General features: G+C 40.9%; 1 protein-coding gene across 9 annotated transcripts in view; it reads left to right on the forward strand.

Annotated features, from left to right (window-relative positions):
• Nucleotides 1-18,169, forward strand: part of LOC133490490 (PALM2-AKAP2 fusion protein) — a 125,414-nt gene that overhangs the window by 65,897 nt on the left and 41,348 nt on the right. For all 9 annotated transcript variants that reach the window (XM_061800625.1, XM_061800627.1, XM_061800633.1 and 6 more), the window contains 2 exons: nt 2,469-2,549; nt 8,130-8,251. In XM_061800625.1, coding sequence (XP_061656609.1) covers nt 2,469-2,549; nt 8,130-8,251 — 203 coding nt within the window. The remainder of the gene's footprint in view (nt 1-2,468; nt 2,550-8,129; nt 8,252-18,169) is intronic.

Genomic DNA, 18,169 nt, shown 5'->3' on the forward strand with positions numbered 1-18,169 from the left:
CGATATGCCACCGTCGGCAGAGTGCTTTTGCTTCACTTTAGGCACTTTACTTGGCAAACACTTTAATGATTGATTGTTGTATCATCAATGTATGAATGAGACATTTTATTCTCCTCCGTGGCTAAATAAACTATCACTATACGAATGATGGGTGTTAAAGAGGCAACCTTGTAAAAGCTCTTTGAAGAGAACATATCAAAAATTGACTTTTTAACTGGTCGTGTATACATGTTGGGGCCTCTTGACCGCCTGGAGTTTGACATTTCACAATCAAGTACTTTTTTTGAGCTGTCCCTGTCAGAAAAAGTATGTCATGCTATTTTTTGGGGGTGAGGGGACAGCCGGATTAATACAAGATCACTGTGATGTCAAAATAAGCAAAGCAAATATTACGCAGTAGCAGTCACTTTCCACAGTAAAAAAAAATAAAGGAAAAGAAAATTCTAATTCCTGGTAAAATCCTGCGATATCTGTGACTTTTGAACTGGTTTGGGAGTCTCCACTCCCCTGTTCTTGATGAATTGAAGTTGCATTAACAAGTGATTGTGTATGAGGGTCTAGCTGCAAGCAAGGTTTGGTCAAATACTCAGTGAGTCAGAATGTGGGTAGCTATTAATGTGTCTTCAAGAATGTCAACATATTTTCTTGACGAGGAGGAGGACGCTCACCACTCATTCACCACTGTGAATGTTGTGAATTGAATCGAAGGTCGAAAACACAAAACATTACATCGTACTATTTGTGTTTGTGTTCAAAATTAGTGAATGAATGTTGTTTCATGTGTCCAGAGATCACCGCGTATGAGGGTACGCGTTCAAATACTTCAGATGAGTCTCCCAACAACCTTCCCCCCCGCACACAGTAGAAGTGCTACTGCTATTTTTGCTACCATCATAACCACAAAGTAGATTTCCCTGCCACTTGGATGTGTCTTGTGTGTGTGTGTGTGTGTGTGTGTGGTGTGTGTGTGTGTGTGTGTGTGTGTGTGTGTTGTGTGTGTGTGTGTGTGTGTGTGTGTGTGTGGTGTGTGGTGTGTGTGGTGTGTGAGTGTGCGCGTGTGTGTGTATGTGTGTGTGTGTGTGTGGTTTGGTGGAGATTTTGTTGCATTGTACTGGAGCCAATGTAGACGCGCTGTCAACTTTTCCAACAAGACTACCCTCCTGTGCCCTCCCGCCTCCACCTACCCTCTTTACTTCCATTCCATGACATCATGGCCTATTCTTCCAGCAAACCTGATAAAGCCAAGTTGTTTTTGCTCCCCTCGCTGATTTCGGTTAAGTTTTGCAACAGACAGGGAGACAACAGCGACTCACGTCCGTCACTGTTATGTTGGCAAAAGGGCAAGCGAGGGCAAGGGACCAAAAATGTAGTATGTCAGTGGCGTGACAAAACGTTCAATTTAGGTGGAAAATGAAAGGGTGGGAACAGCAGAGTCAGCACTAAATGGTTTCGTACAAACATTTTTTCTGGTGCCTTTACCAGAAATCTTTGTGGAGTTGTAGTAGTGCCCAAACAGTTTGAATTTTACTCTTATTTTTGTGTATAATCTGTGGCTTCTCATTATTATTTCCCACCACCTTTGGTTCTTCTCCAAAAAGTGTTTCTCTTCATTTCGTTTTATTTCTCAACCCTCCCCCTCAAAAAATTTATCTGAGAAAGGGTCCAATGCTCATCCGCATTTTGGCGGTTTTCTGTGGTTATTTAAAACAAACAGGAAGTGTGTGAATGTGAGAGAGACGGCCACAGAATCCCACGCAGGGCAATAGTGTCTTGTTTACATTCCCATGTACTGTATTTTTGTCCACGGCTACTTCACATTACTGATGATTGCTCCGTTTGTTTCTTTCTTTTTTTTGTCCTCACCCCCTTCAGTTAATCACCGTTCTCCCCAGTTCAAGGTCAACCTCTTATTTTGTCTCTTTCGACACCTGAAGTGGCTTATTCCTCTTGAGCTATAACAAGTGAATCCTTAGCCCTCTCACACCTTGATAGTTTGACCTAGAACTGCACTAATCCTTCCTTCCTTCCTTCCTTCCTGTAATCTTTTCCCCACTACTTTTTCCAATGGAAAGTTGTGTAATTTTGCTATCATTGTTTCCCTGTGCTATATTGTTTCACCCACTGGTTAGAGTTGTGGCTACTTCTGCACAAACAATTGCAGTAGCAAGGTTCGAGGTTTGGGGTTTGAATTCAAGCCCTGGCCTTTCCGGTGTTGAGTTTGCATGTTCTCTCAGTGCTTGTGTAGATTTTCTTTGGGTATGCAGGCTTCCGCCCACATTTCAAAAGGTTAATTTAAGAATCTAAGCTGTCCTCGTGTGAATGTGAGTGTGAATTTTTATTTCTGATTAACTGGTGACCAGTTCAGGGTGTACCTGAACTTGCCCAAGGTCAGCTGGGAGAGGCTCCACCTCTATAAAAAAAAAATAATAATGGTAGGTGTTTATCAATCTCCGTTTTGTGTCCCGCAGGAAAAGCGAAAACGTCAAACTGAGATTGATGACAAGAGGAGTCAACTCGATGATTTGGTTTTACAGCTACAACATCTCAAGGTTTGTGTGTGCTTTTTTTTTTTGTTTTTTTTAAACAGAAAGTCTTCAGTGCAACCTAGCACAACTGAGTCCAGGGGCAGGGCATAAAGATCAAAACAGATCACAATTCGTGGTATCTTTCTATTAAATTGTTTTATGATTACATCCCATGGACATAACACACAAGAAATTACAACCGTGGGCTGCCGGGAAAGCTTTGCTTCACCATTTAAAAGCGGCTTTTAAATATGGGAACGAGATGGTGAAAAAGTTATTAACGTTAAAAGTAGAGCTACAACCATCATGCAAAGTCATGTGAAGTGTCATAAATGTAACCCTTGATAGCATTCCTGCTTATAGTACTCTTTTCAGAATGTATGTTAATTTATGATATCATCAAGCGGACATTGGGATCAGGCTCCCCCTCTGTGAATTGATTGCAAATGCTGCCAGAGATATGCGTGGGAAAATGTCCGCGGGTTCCTGTTTGCCTATAAATATCTAGCCAGTAGAAATCAAATAAATTCCTTTGGCTAATTAAAGGCCTTTAAACACTTGAATGAATGAAAAAATTCCTCTATTAAGTGCGCTTCAATCCTGACTACTGTTGTTTTCCATCTATAAACACCCACTGATGGAAACATTGACAAAAGTGATTCAAGTGGTGCTTAAAGCTACGCACACCTTTTAAGTTTCTGCCCATTAAAGCGTTCATACTGATCCACGCATACAAGCAATGTGATCTCACAACAAGAGAGTAAGGACGTAGGATGACGTTGGATGAAACATTAATTCTATAATGTTACTATTTTCCAGCAACATGAGCATAAAACCCTCAGAGGGATATCCCAATATGGTGCCTCTCACACGTCACATTGTTTTAGCATTGCATAAATAATTCGAAAGAATTGAGGAACGTCTCCCCATTTCTACAACATAGCTTTTTCAGGTTACACAAAATATGCTGATTTTTAACACTCTATTGCTAGTTTTTCCAGGCCAATGTTTTTATTTCACTTTTGTGTTCTCAAATATTTCATACAGTGTGACACTACTTTATCGAATGCCTGTTTGTTACATAAACAGTGCTTAATTGATCCTTGTGTTGCTTTGTTTTAAAGTTCTTACTTCTTCCACTAAAACAGAGGAAGCAGGTTGTGTAGTTGCAGGTCTTCCTCTGTCACTCGAGCATAGGCGTCGGGAACCTTTTTGACTGAGAGAGCCATAAATGCCAAATATTTGAAAACGTAATTTTAAAAGAGCAATGCAATAATTTAAAAAACTAATCTAATACAGGTGTATTTGCGCATTAATGCTGAACCAACACTTTTAGAATAGAATAAAGTTTCTGAATTCTTTTGATGTTGCTAACCAATGATGACAAAAGTACTTGAACGTAATTCAATTTGGTTTTCCATCACGCTGGTAGGATAGTGAATGGTTCTTGCCGACAAAGGCATGTCTTTTATTCGTTTAATCTTTTTGTGAAGTTGGCAAAATGTTGATTGGCGTCGAGTATGAATGCTTTGGCATACTACCATCTGTGAATTTAAACATACAGCAAAACCCTCCCACTCCACAAAGGCTGTCGATTCTTGTTGAAAACTTCGGTACTCATATTTTTTCTTTGAGCGACCTTTGTCAAATGTGTTTCCATAATTATTTGTTCAGACACAATCAGCATTAGACACTTCTGCACCTCTGGACATCAACTACCATGCAAAAATTACTGCAACCCACTAGGCCAAACTGTCCTGATGTCATTTGCGTTGGCTCCCACACCTAACTACGGCAACCCCACTGGGACAAACCTTCTCTTCACGACAGAAATCACATGTACAGTATGTCGTTATGAGGGCTCCGCGAGCCATATGCAACCATCAAAAGAGCCAGGTATGGCTCGCGAGGCTTAGGTTCCTGACCCCTGCTCTAGCAATATATATTTTCACTTTGCTGCCTGATGTTATTACTGCTGCTTAGTACCACTCTGCCAACATAAACAAGGGCATAGCTGCAACATTTAAGTATGGTCAGTCTTCAATATGTGCTGCTTGAGTTAAAAAAGGTGTGACCGATAGGAACCGACTATTTTTTAATGATTTTTGCGTTATGTAAAGGCATAGAGTGCAGCAGCACAATCTTATCTTATTAAACCAATTGATGAAATAATCAATAGTGTTGTGACCGCACAACCAGCAGTATTGGATAGCTTGCTTTATTGAGGGCCCACCCCGCTTGGAGTCAGCACACTGCCGTGTTTACTTTTCAGGCATGCCCCACCGGTGGACTTGATGTAATCAGCATCTGGTCACATAGTCCCATTAAATGGCTGTTACGTCTGAGTGCCACGCGGTCAAGCAGCATGAAGCGGGCTTTGTAGTATGCCCCCCGGGGACCTGCTGCCCTGAGAGAGGAAAAGGAGTCTAGAACTCAGTGATTTGATAACAACAGCTGGGCCTCTCAGATGGGATGCAAATTCAACATCAGAGTGAATTTTAAGTCAAATATTCCCTGTTTTTTTTTTTTTTTCTTTCACCATTGTCACTGATGAGTTTTACGAGGGGCAGTTAAAAAGTAATGAGCCCAATTAAATTTAACTTACTACTAATTAAAATTGTTTAAAGATTTATTTTACTATATTGTAATAGTTTTATTTAGCCTGTCCTCTTCCTGTCAGCCATTTTGGAAATGATGTCATTGTTGGACGCTGGTCGGAAGCAGAGAGCTGTGATTGCGTGTCAGCTTTGGAACCGCCCCTCCACAATGAGGTTGCAAAATGTGTATGGATAAGCAGCAATAGGCTGCAGCTCAGTCAAAAAGCGGTTTTCCTGAATCAAAGGCGAAGACACTGTTAATCCTGGGATTTAGGCGCCAGGCTCTTGTTCTTCGACCTTTGATGCGGGAGCGCCACTCTTTGACTGTTCCGTAGGCTTTTGTGGCCATTTTAAACCCTTTTGAAAATGTTCCCCTTTCAAAGTAAGAAATTCAGTCCCATGTCTCTGCTTCTGATGGCCATCCAGCAATGATGTCATTTCCAAGATGGCGGACAGGAAGAGGACAAGCTTAAATATTTTGGCAGTGGCCCGGTTCTTTATTGAAATTCAGATCCTTGGGATGTTAAATAAAAGCAGTAAACAGATTTGCAAATCCTTTTTCAACCTACATTCCACTGAATTCACATAAAAAGGTGCTATTTCATATTTACATTCATATTTCATGTTCAAATGGATACAGTTATGTTGTTTTTGTGGGCAAGTATTCACTCATTCTGAATTTGTTGCCTGCAACAAGTTCTAAAAAAGCTGTGAGCAGAATTTTTACCACTGTGTTACATCACATTTCCTTTTTATGAACAGCTGATCCTTTTGGGGATGCTCCTTTTATACCAAACATGATCTTCACATTAATCTGTTCAGCTCTGGAATGTTCCAAAGACGTTTTTATTTCCATCAACATCTCAAGTCTTTAGTTGCCCTTAACCCAGCTTTGTTTCAGGAGTCAAATTCAAAATGAGTGAATATTGACATACAGTAAATGTATGTTCATCAGTTTGAACATTGAACATCTTTTTCTTTAATAGTATCTTATTGAAAAGGATTTGCAAAGCATTGTGTTGCGTTTTTATTTACGTATTACACAGTCGCAACTTCATTAGAACTGAGGTTTCCAATTTAAATTACGGTACGTGGTGCACGCAACTGACATACAGTATGTGAGGTTTGCTTGGTTATCTCGAAAGGAAACAAACAACCACACACACAAATAAAAAAGCTCAGCTGCCACATTGTGACAACAGGTGGTAAAATACTGTAGAATCATTTTGTCACATCGCATTGTCTTGTGACTGGCGTTTTCATTTCTGACATTGGTAGACAAGCAAATTGATTGTGACAGTAAACATCTATTGTTGGAGTTTTCTTGGTGGACTGTTTTGTGGTAACAGAGACAGAAACCAAGACGCTTAAGTTAAAGAGGGATAGAAACAACTTGAGCTTTCATGTTTTAAACATGAAATGAGTCACCACAATTGCAACTTTGGGCCATCTGCTTTGTATTTATCTGATGTTGCCCTGATGCCTGTCAACTGTACTTATTTCTGAGCGCTGGTCAGGCCACCTTGTAATATATTATTTAGCACCACCCATTTTCTAGAGCAATGGACCTTTCCGACATGTCAATCACTCGTACAATAATAGTCAATCAGATTGCCACATTGTCTTAACCCCTGGCTTGACACGTCCCTCTCGCTGTATTTTTCCCACAAGCAATGCTGGTTGTCAGTAGCGTGCGCTGGGAAATGTTAATGTTACGAAGAAAATGGCCCTCAGATGCGCTTGGGAAATGTCCAATTCTGATGAAAGATATCCTGCTATGTTACAAGGGGCCCCCTTGATTAATTTTCCAAAGCCTAAAACACAGTTGACAAAGTGTCTACGATAGATTATTGCTTGTGGAAGACCGCACATACAACTAAATGTGAGCAATAACAAACACAAGGCTGTATGTTCAAAGGTAAGTGAGGAAGAAGTATCTTCTCTGAGTTTGATTGAATTATTATCAGTGCTTTATACATTGCAGGAGAACAACTTTCACTTTGTTCGTGTATCACTGACCTGCTGGATGAAGTGTGTAATGTTTTATGCCAAAGACGAAAATGCGCGATGTCATGCAAGAGAAATGTCTATTTGCCTATTTGTATCACATCGGACTTTTAAGACTGGGTTTCATTACGAGCCAAGTTAAACTTTTTCATCGGGTGACTACGATACTAACTGAGTTAATCAGCAATGTTTAAATGTACAAAATCGAACCTAACTCACTTATAAAGACTACGATGATATTACTCGTGATCTTTCCAAGTAAAAAGTACTCCCCTTTACATGCACAGTACGATTCCACTATTTTATCCTGTTGGATTTTAATATGAATTTTGTGAGGCATCAATTTTTTTTTTGCTGTAACGCTGACATTGCGTCCTGCTCCGTCCAAAATCTTAATTCCGTATACACATCCTTGTGTGAAATAGTTGAGACCTCTCTGTAGAACTCTCTTGGAAAAGTCTGATGCATTTGGCAACAAACATACTCCAATATTATCTGGAATATGCGATAGAGAATCGACTTCAAACATGTTCTGTTCACTCTCCATTTTGGAAGCTTGTGGGACATGGCTAAGAAAGGCGGAGCGTAAGATCGCCATCGGAAAGGTCCATTGTCCTCCTAAAGGTCATAGATGAGCTGGAGATTAGCGTGATGGGTGTGGTGTGTAATTTCCCATGCTCCATTCATAAACTCACGACTGAATTCCATGTTGTAATCCATCCTTTGTTTTGTTTTTATTGGCTCCTGAACATGCAGCGTGCATTCTAAAATGAATGCATGGATGTTGTTGAGTGGGAACAGGATTTGTGAATGAACATGGGGCAATGCGAGAAAGGTAGTTCTCTTAATTATTTCTGGGATGTCAAAGGAGTTTGAAGCATGGTTTTATTTAGATCATTCCGAGTTTAGCAAAGACAAGCGAGCCATGTTCTCCCTGCTGTCAAGCTGATTAGGATCTCAATATTTTGCAACATTGTCACCTGAGATGTTTTTTTTGCAGTCCAAAGCCACGCGGGAACGATGGCTCCTCCAGGGAATGGCACCCGAACAAGAGGAGCCACGGCGGAAACAGCTGGAACTGGACGAGGAACACGGGAAGGTGCTGGAAGACAAGATACAGAGGTATTATTGTTGTTGCTTCCCTGTATCTTACAGTACTTTGAATATTTTATGTTTCTTTGTTTAGTTGGATTAGGAAGTGATGCAGAACCAATTCAAATAGAAGAGTGATGAGAATAAGATCTCGATGTAATCTTTCACTTTTAAATGAATGTAGTCATTCGGTGTTCTGTCCAGTTCTCATTTCTGCAGCCAAAGTCAAATCTGCCTACCCAGTGACTCACAATGACTCAATCACATTTTTTTTTTCCTCTTCATACAGTTGTGCATCAACTCTAAAAATTCAGTCTACGTGCGATACTTTGCTTACATCATTCGCATTTGAAGTGTCAACTAGGGTCTTAAAATAGAGCTCTAATTAAGTGTAGAAAATAGCTGCTGGGTATTTTAGTAACAGCTTTTAAAACGGGACCCACATGAGCTGACGGATGAAAAAAAAAAAATAGAGCAAGCACTTGCTCCTAATGCCAAAACAGCTACCTCATCCCAGAGAGAGGGAGGTTATCATGGGATGTTCAGGAACTGACAATGCAGGGAGAAGTTGAGGACACTGAACAAAAGGGAGAAAATGATGTAATACTGTGCGCACGTTTTACATTTGTGTCTTTGGGAGGAGCTTCCTGCTTCCCTCCACCCATTATTGTGGGATTGTGATTTATTTCCAGATGAAGTCGGTGGACGAGCACACTTTTCTCTTTTATGTGAGTCATTAGTAGCTCGTCAATTGTGACCAAAACCGACTGAACTTTTTTTGCAGCGTGTGTGGCTTGACATGAAAGAGGCTGTGTTAGGCACCATCTACTATAGTTTATCGTCAATGCTGAAATAACAGAAACGCCATTGGAGGTCACGTACACTAGGATAACATGAGCGCTAAAAGGTAAACACCAGCATGAGTGGTCAAAGCACTGCGGAGCATTTAGCTGAATAGCCTTGTTGTCTCAGAAGTTTTGTTTCCTCACTGAGAGGATACTTAGCATAATGTTTTACTTTCCTACTCTCGTGATTTAGGCATTTGCTCGTTTTTATTCAAAAGTGCTGTTTTCAAATTTATATGGTGTCACAAAGGGGGTTAGAGATGCAGCAATCCAAACGTGCACGGATTACAGAGAGCAACAGCATAATCAACGTAAAACAGTACCAAAAATATATCAACCTAATTCAGAATTCATAGATATCCATCCATTTTCTTTGCCACTTATCCTCACGACAGTCGCGGGGAGTGCTGGAGCCTATCCCAGCTGTCAACGGGTACACCCTGAACTGGTCGCCAGCCAACCGCAGGGCACATCGAGACAAACAGCCGCACTCACAATCACATCTAGGGGCAATTTAGAGTGTCCAATTAATGTTGCATGTTTTTAGGATGTGGGAGGAAACCGGAGTGCCCGGAGAAAATACAGGCAGGCACGAGGAGAACATGAAAACTCCACACAGGCAGGGCCGGAATCGAACACGGGTCTCCAGAACTGTGAGGCTAACGTTTTACCAGCCAAACCACCGATGAGGGTGCATCAAGTTGACATTTTTTTCATGTAGCATCAAATAAACTAATGGGAACATGAAAACCCCGATACATAACTAGCTTTGCATAAATGACCATTAAAGGTCATATGCGACCAGTAGCTATTTACTCATCTCAGGAGCCTTTTAGCTCCATCCCATGATGCATTGTAGTTCCTTGGGAAAAAACAGTATTTTCATATTTAAAGCACAAAGAGTAACCACAGTTATGATTTAAAAAAAAAAAAAAAAAATGTAATGTTGACAGATTCTGTTAGAAAGACAATCCCAGTAGACACCATGAAAGTTAATGCGATGATGTCTAAAATTTTACGACCTCAAAATAACCTCAGTAAACACTACAGATTGGACATAGTGGTGTGAGGGATTAGGTGCAAGAGATAAGGTAGGACCACTTACACCATCTTTCCCCCTGTAAACCTTTCCAAATTTGGCTCCACTGTCGTCTTCGTAAATGCACAGAAGCCCGGGAGGCATCCTTTCCCATCTCCTCTTTACAACTGTTAAATCCGGAACGCACACCAGCGGACACTTTAATGATAGAAAGTGACCAAGACAAAACCAAAAGCTCTTTTACGGGCTCTTGTGTCTTTTTTTTTTTTTTTTCTTTACGATCTGCTGAGCGCCTAAGCGCAAAGAGTGTTAAAGTGGCACAGAGTTTCAAACAAATTGATAAAAGAAAGGTGACCTTGAGATTTTCAATAGGAAGAGACAAACCATATCTTTTTACCAAAATTCTGAGCAAGGAAAAAAAATATCAGAGGAAAACGACATCTTTGTGTGATTATATTACTTAAACTGGAAATAACATAGAGCAAGAGGAACAGCAAGATCTTTGTGCTGTACACTCACGGAAAACTCTGTACCCCCTCAGCCCCAACAGTTTCTTTAGCAAGATTTTTTTTTTTTTTTTGGTCATAAACCAAAACTTTAGAAGCATACAAAGCGTCAGAGTGCTGAAGAAAGAGGAGCCATTGTGTGCAGCAGAGGACGCTCACGTCGGCTGAAGGACAAACACTGAGTGAGCTGTGAGAGTTTTACAAATATCCCTATCATTACATGGCCGAGCTAAGTAAACAAGAGAGAGAGGGGAATACGCCGTAAAAGGCCCTTTCACAATGTGGCACTGACCTGACATATACCCATGCAGTGCTACTTTTGGACTGCTGCTATGTATTTCACATTACACAGACATATTTAGACACTATTATAGAGGAGCAGACGGTTTATGCTCTCATGCAAATGGTGGATACAAATACTTTGTATTTGTTGTCTCTTTGATTTGAGAGAATATTGCACAAAACATATCCAATGCAAGTGTTTTACAGTATGAAATATTCTGCCGTTACCAAGATCCTCATCATGTTTGGTTTTGATTGACAGTCTGGAAATGTTTTTTTTTTTTTTTTTTTTTTTTTTTTTTTGTAGTTTACAGTGGTGTAAAAACATACTGCATCATACTAAGTTCCAAATATTTTACTATGTCGGGTAAAACTCACTGAGGTATCCACACTATGAAACACGGCTTCCATAAAGCTGTATTATGATGCGGTTATATTTCAGGTTTTTGCTGATTACGTTCTGTCGTTGAAATGTTTCAACCAATCCTGCTATTACATAGACACGGAAAGACAGATGTTTTATTTTATCTGACCATACGGTCAGTCATTTAACAGAATAAAGAACCATTAACTTCGACCAAGTATTGCCAAATGAGACAAATTGAACCTCTGGGATATACTGTATGTGTTTGGCAGAGAAAAACTATACTTACTGCAGGAAATAACACTGAAAATACCTGCTCCACGTTACGTAAGGCTTTGAAAATAATGGTCTTTGGCCTCTGTGTGAAGCACTGGTGTTGAGATCATTTCTATGTATGGTTGCCGCTTCCATGAACATAACATTTGGGAACTGAGATTGTCAACCGTGAAACCTTTACTCCATGTAGATTTATGACGTGGTCAGGACTGGTTAACGGCTTCCAAATGTAAATGTTTCTGGGGTGGGGGAACTGCATTTTGTTTTCTCGTGCAACACAGCACATGCAAAACTCTGACTCGACATAACAGAAAGGAAAACAAACAGCAGATTCAAACAGTGGACTATAAAGTGGTTCTTAAGTGGCCTCTTTATCAGGTGATCCTTCCACTATAGAGCTCGTCCACCTACGTCATTAAAATCACATGACTCGCCGTATTGCCGGTGTGATGGTCTGAGCGCTCCTGGTGCTGAAAAGTCTCCCAGTGATTAACGCACATGCACGTATATTTTGTAAACTTCCGGCCAGTCTGAAAGACCCTCATCCATGCTTCAACGTGTGCCAGTCGACAACTTGTCAAAAAGTATTCATGTTCGCTTAGATGTCTCAGAAAGACAAACACAGCGAACGTGTATATATATATATATATATATATATATATATATATATATATATATGTATATGTGCATATCTTTTTATCAACTTTTGTTTTAAGGTTAGGTTAGGGTTAGGATATAACGTATTTCATCTCCCTAAATGTAGAAGAACGGGAACTATGACACCGGGGGATTTCCCACTAAGCGTCCGCTACATACACAGAGTTCCCCTGTTAGTAACGCATAGCATTAATCACAAGGAGACTTTTCAGTACGGGGGAGCGCTCAGACCGCCACACCGGTCAAACAAAGCACTGTTGCAAGTTAATTCCATTGAGACGAAACATAAATACCTCTTTTAGCATCTCGAGTTTTGTCTATCGTTAAACATTTAGAAGGTATTATAAACGAAGGTACGTGGAAAAATGAGAGACACTTGACATAGAGGACCCATATTTAAGGCCGAAGTCGATGTTTTCGCCGATAAGAAATTGGACTGTTAACCCGCTTCCGCTTGTCTTGGACAACTGGATCTACACATGTATCTGGTGAGTAAGTCATCGAGATTTACATGGAAGAGTTTGAAAGCAAAGAGTTGGGACACATACAAATACTTAGTTTCTGGATCTGTTCTCATTCAGGATTAAATCCCACGTAGTGATGGACCCACTCAGATTTTTTTCAAAACAAATACCAATAGTTAAATAAATGAGGTTGACACAACGCAGGAAGGCCATTAAACAAACTTGAGCATTATTAAATTTGTGAATATGTGGATAGCTTATATCAACTCTCATTAGGGAAACTATGCCTTATGTACATTGCATACTGCCCAAATCAAACCAATACAGTTTGCCTCAAGTGCAGAGCAATTAAGTTGTTTCTCCACCACCACCAGTTGCTCAAACAAAACCCAAATCATGTTTTTTATTAAGTGGTCTCTGGTTTTGCTTTCATCCATGCATGACTTCTTGGTTGAATTTACAGCCATGTAATTTAGGCAAAGTGATGCCCTCACTTCGAGTACATTAGAAAAACAGTGCAGACCTAATGCGCGTCAACTAATATGCCAAGAGCTGACGGCTTCATCTGAGAAAGGAATTATCTTAACTGGATGCAGAAACAAACACAGAGCCATAAACATAGCTATATCAGACGTTTAAAAAAAAAAAAATGTGCTGCTGCAGTGCGCTTCTTGTCGGTGACATCAAGATTCATGAGGAATGCATTTTAAGTCATGTTGTATAGCCCGCCTCTATCCCAAAGTCATCTGGAATAGGTTCAGCTCACCCATCATCCAAATGAACACAAGTGATATAGCAAATGGATGGAAACATGTACCGCAGCAGTGAGATCTAAAATTTAAGCTATATTCATGAAAGGTAAATACATTTGAGGTGTTATAAGAGCGTAGAAGTAATTTTTGTTCACCCGTAAAATCCTTGGGAAAATGGTGGCTCGCTGGCACCGCCCGCTACGGCCGACCTCAACCAGTGTGATCTTTCCAGCAGCTCTGCATCTGCGAAATGGGCTCCTAAGAGAAGAAGCACATCCCAGAAGGAAAGTTCACAAACGAGTACACATGAATTACGGTGTAAAAATACTCTCGTCTTTACCGTGTGGTTAGATCATCTTCTTACTCCACAGCATCAGTCATTTGGATCGCCTCTGAATCTCCAAGGCATGTGGGCATATGCGCACGGTCCCACCACCACACATAAAATCAGTCCTGGTCTCCTGCCTGTCCTGTATTGATGTGGAAACCCAGGCGTATCCATGGCAACTGGCCTGCGGTTGGCTTACAGGTTGAAGAGTGACATTGACACTGGCTTTTTTTTCAGAATCGCTGCCGCCAGACATTTACCCACCTAGATAAAGGGATCAAATCATCAGTCTTTAATGGACACTAGAGGGTGCCAGTCACATGTAAGACTGTATGCATAGTTAAAAACCATACAGGTGTCCATTACATGTGACAAACTGCCAGATGGAGACTTGAAGCTTTTTTTTTTTTGTGCACTTCATTTTTGGTAACTTGAGGCCTTATGTGTGGGTGTTGGGTCACAGGAAGTGACCTAGTATCACTTAATTTGTGTGAAAATGATTATTTGATAAATACGAATAACGTATTTGTGCATCTATCTATTTCATCTACCTATAGAGGTGGTGTACGTGAGGTGACGATTTTCACGGCGCCATATTGCTGGTCAAAAAGAGCTGCTCGACAGTGTGGGGGACATTGAAGTGGAGCAGAATATTCACAATACCCGAGACATGTTGTGCTGTTGTTTGTGACACCAGACAAGACAGATATTCAAAGAGGTCATTCTATAGAATAGCAGCTGAAAAGATCAGAAAATATCAATGGATTTCGGCAATTAAACGTGATGGATGGTGCCCAACCAAATACACACGACTGTGTAGTGATCATTTCAGGTAGGAATTATTCTTCTCAATCTCAAATTCCCAAAAAGTAATTATAATGCCAAACTGGCTCATTTGAGAATAATGCGTTTAAAAAAAAAAAAAGACAGGGCATCGTCTCCAACGTACACGAAGCGTGTTGTGGCCACACATTAATCTTCAGTAAACCTCTCCCCGACAGACTTTTTTGTTTTGTTTTGTATTGTTTGGTTTTTAAATATGCGTTGTTCTTAAATGAGTTCAATGCGTATTTAAAAAAAATAAATCAATAAACCTTCGGTCACACATAGGTGTACCCAAGTGTAAAGTGCTTCCGTGTACGGAGGAGCCAACTCGGTCTTTTTTTTTTTTTTTCCATTCATACTTAATGAATGCAAGTTTGTGTAAAACCAGGAGTAAAAAGTAAGTTTCTTTCAGCGTCGCCACAGCGTGTCATCTCAGAAGAACGCACATATATGTTTGGCACCATTTTTACGCCGGATCCCTTTCCTGACAACCCCTGGTTTACCAAACCAGTGCTCTAACCACTGAGCTATGGGGCCTCTGTGTAAAACCAGGAGTCATTTATTTAAATATTCGTATTTGTATTGAAAAAATCTGAGTGGCTCCATCACTATGTGGGACTTATTCTTGATTGAGAACAGATCCAGCAACTAAGTATTTGTATGCGTCCCGAATTTTTGCTTTCAAACTCTTCCATGTAAATCTCAATGACTTACTCACCAGATACATGTGTAGATCCAGTTGTCCAAGATGAGCAGAAGTGGGTTAATGGTCCAATTTCTTATCGGCGAAAACATTGACTAAATATGGGTCATTTATGCCAAGTCTCTCTCATTTTTCCACGTACCTTCGTTTATTATCACCTTCTAAGTGTTTAACGGTATCGGACAAAACTCTGGGCGTCGTGCTGTAAGACAGATTTTTGTGTCATCTCCAACCGACTTAGGTTTGAAGAATGCTTTGCTAGACTGTCAATATGGCCAGTGACGTGATTTGATGACGTAGGTGCACGAGCTCTATAGTGACAGGCAGAACAATTAAAGGCTCTTCCGTTAGTTGAAAGAAGTTACAAGAAACCATTAGCCATTCATACGGCAGTGTATCAGCCGTCTATTATCTTTGTGTTCATTTAAACAGATCCAGTTGAAACAAGATCATTATTGTTCTCTGAGGAAATAAAGTGTCTACATTTAAAGATGAGGAAAAACACCTGGGAGAGCAGAGACCCCGGCTGAGACTTGCGGTTGTACTACTGATAAGCCAACTTGTCGAGGAGAAAGCATAAATCTTTGGGTTAAATAAGGAAACAAGATAATGAGGACCAAGGTCAAATGGCTCAAGTGCTTGAAGTGGTTATAATCCTGCTGTAGTCGGAAAGATTTGTATGCTGCTCATTGTCCTTATTCGGGGTTCCAAGGTTGGTTAGTTAGTTTATAGTGCCACCGTTGAACAGAATTGGCATTGGAACCATTGTCTCAAGGCAGAATCAACTGAAAAGAAGACCTACCCCTTTTTTGAAGTGATGTGGAATACCACATTTCAGGATAGCCTGTCAATTAAGCATCACAGACAGAAATGTTTGTTGAGTGACTGCTAGCCCATCTCCCTGATGCCATAAAAATAAAATGTTCCCTGATTAGAGCGCCTTTCAAATCAACAATGAATACAGCAAAAACGTCTTCAAATGCAAAAATGACCTCTGTTTTGGAAAACTGTGTACAAAGGTTTATGAGCTGAAAGGCTTCTTTCTTCGCAGATAATATGGCGCACACATTCTTTGCATCCCAGAGGGGTGTACTACACTGTTGCAAGTGCTGGCAGGCTGTGAGGAAGCAACCGCGGTTCTCCTCCCTGACTGCTTCCTACTATTGTTGTTACATCCATCTCTTAATGCCCTTGTGTGGGAGAGTGTTTGAGTGTGTATCCCTCTCACGTCAGCGTCTGAGAACTGATGAGGACTGAAGTGTGGACCATTGTGGTATCATCATGCTGTGTCCTAAATGTAATTGCACATTGTCTCTTTTCAAGATTTTGGCGCACTTGAAATGCTGCAACATGCATTAGAACCTCTGAGGTCAAGCACAAATCAGTTCTGGGACACAATCCATTCTTTTGTAAACTTTTTTTATTTTACCCCCCGAGAGAAAAGAAAAGCATTGTGGTCATCGTATGTGCCTCACAGTCGAGAGGCTCCTGGTTCGACTCTTGGCTTGCTTGTCGTCTCATGTTTGCACACATGAGATTTGATCAAATATTGTGTGAGTTCATCATCACATCAAAAAAAGAAAAATATTTCAAGAACATCTAATAAGCACACAGAGTTTAATCCCTTGGGTTTTTTTTTTTTAATAGGGTTTTTAAATAAGATGTAGACCTAGAGAAAGCCCATGACAGAGTACCAAGTGGTACCAACTGTGGTACTGCATGCGCAAGTCTGGTGTGGCGGAAAAATATGTTAGAATAGTACAGGACATGTGTGAGGGCAGCATAACAGCGGTCAGATATGCCATTGGTGTGTCAGAAGAATTTAAGGTGGAGGTGCAACTGCATCAGGGATCCACTCTGAGCCCCTTCCTGTTTGTGGTAGTAATGGGTAGGCTGACAGACGAGGTTAGACTGGAATCCCCTTGGACCATGTTGTCCGCAGATGATATTGTGATCTGCAGTTAAAGGAGGAAGCAGGTGGAGGAACAATTAGAAAGATGGAGGTACGCACTGGAAAGGAGAGGAATGAAGATTAGCCAAAGTAAAACAGAATATATGTGCGTGAGAGGGACGGTGGGCGAAGAGTGAAGCTCCAGGGAGAAGAGATAGCGAGGGTGGACGACTTCAAATACTTGGGGTCAACAATACAGAGCATTGGTGAGTGTGGTAAGGAAGTGAAGAAACTAGTCCAAGTGGGGTGGAACCGCTGGCGGAAGGTGTCTGGTGTTCTATGTTACAGAAGAGACTCCGCTAGGATGAAGGGAAAAGTTTCTCAAACAGTGGTGAGGCCAGCCATGATGTTCGGATTAGAGACGGTGGCTCTGAAGAAACAGGAAGCAGAACTGGAGGTGGCAGAAATGAAGATGTTGAGGTTCTCGCTCAGAGTGAGCAGGTTGGATACGGTTAGAAATGAGCTCATTAGAAGGACAGCCAAAGTTGGATGTTTTGGAGACAAGGTTAGAGAGAGCAGATTTTGATGGTTTGGACATGTCCAGAGGCGAGAGAGTGACTATTGGTAGAAGGGTGCTGAAGATGGAGGTGCCAGGAGAAAGAGTGAGAGGAAGACCAAAGAAAAGGTTGATGGATGTTGTGAGGGAGGACGTGAGAACAGTGGGTGTGAGAGAGGAGGATGCACGAGATAGGCTTAGATGGAAAAAGATGACATGGTGTGGCGACCCCACATGGGACAAGCCGAAAGAAAAAGAAGGAAGATGCGGCTACGATGACATGACATGTATGTGATTGCAGTTCATTGCACTGCGTGTCTTTTAAAGCATATTTATTCGACTTGAGAGGTTATAATGGGAGTTTCACATAATTTACACTGGGACTTAAGCTATTACTTGGAAAGACCGTAAATAGGATTAGTACACCAGGATGCTTTGGTGGATCATGTTTATTGTTGAG

Source organism: Syngnathoides biaculeatus, chromosome 17 (assembly GCF_019802595.1).
Source record: "Syngnathoides biaculeatus isolate LvHL_M chromosome 17, ASM1980259v1, whole genome shotgun sequence".
NCBI lineage: Eukaryota > Metazoa > Chordata > Actinopteri > Syngnathiformes > Syngnathidae > Syngnathoides > Syngnathoides biaculeatus.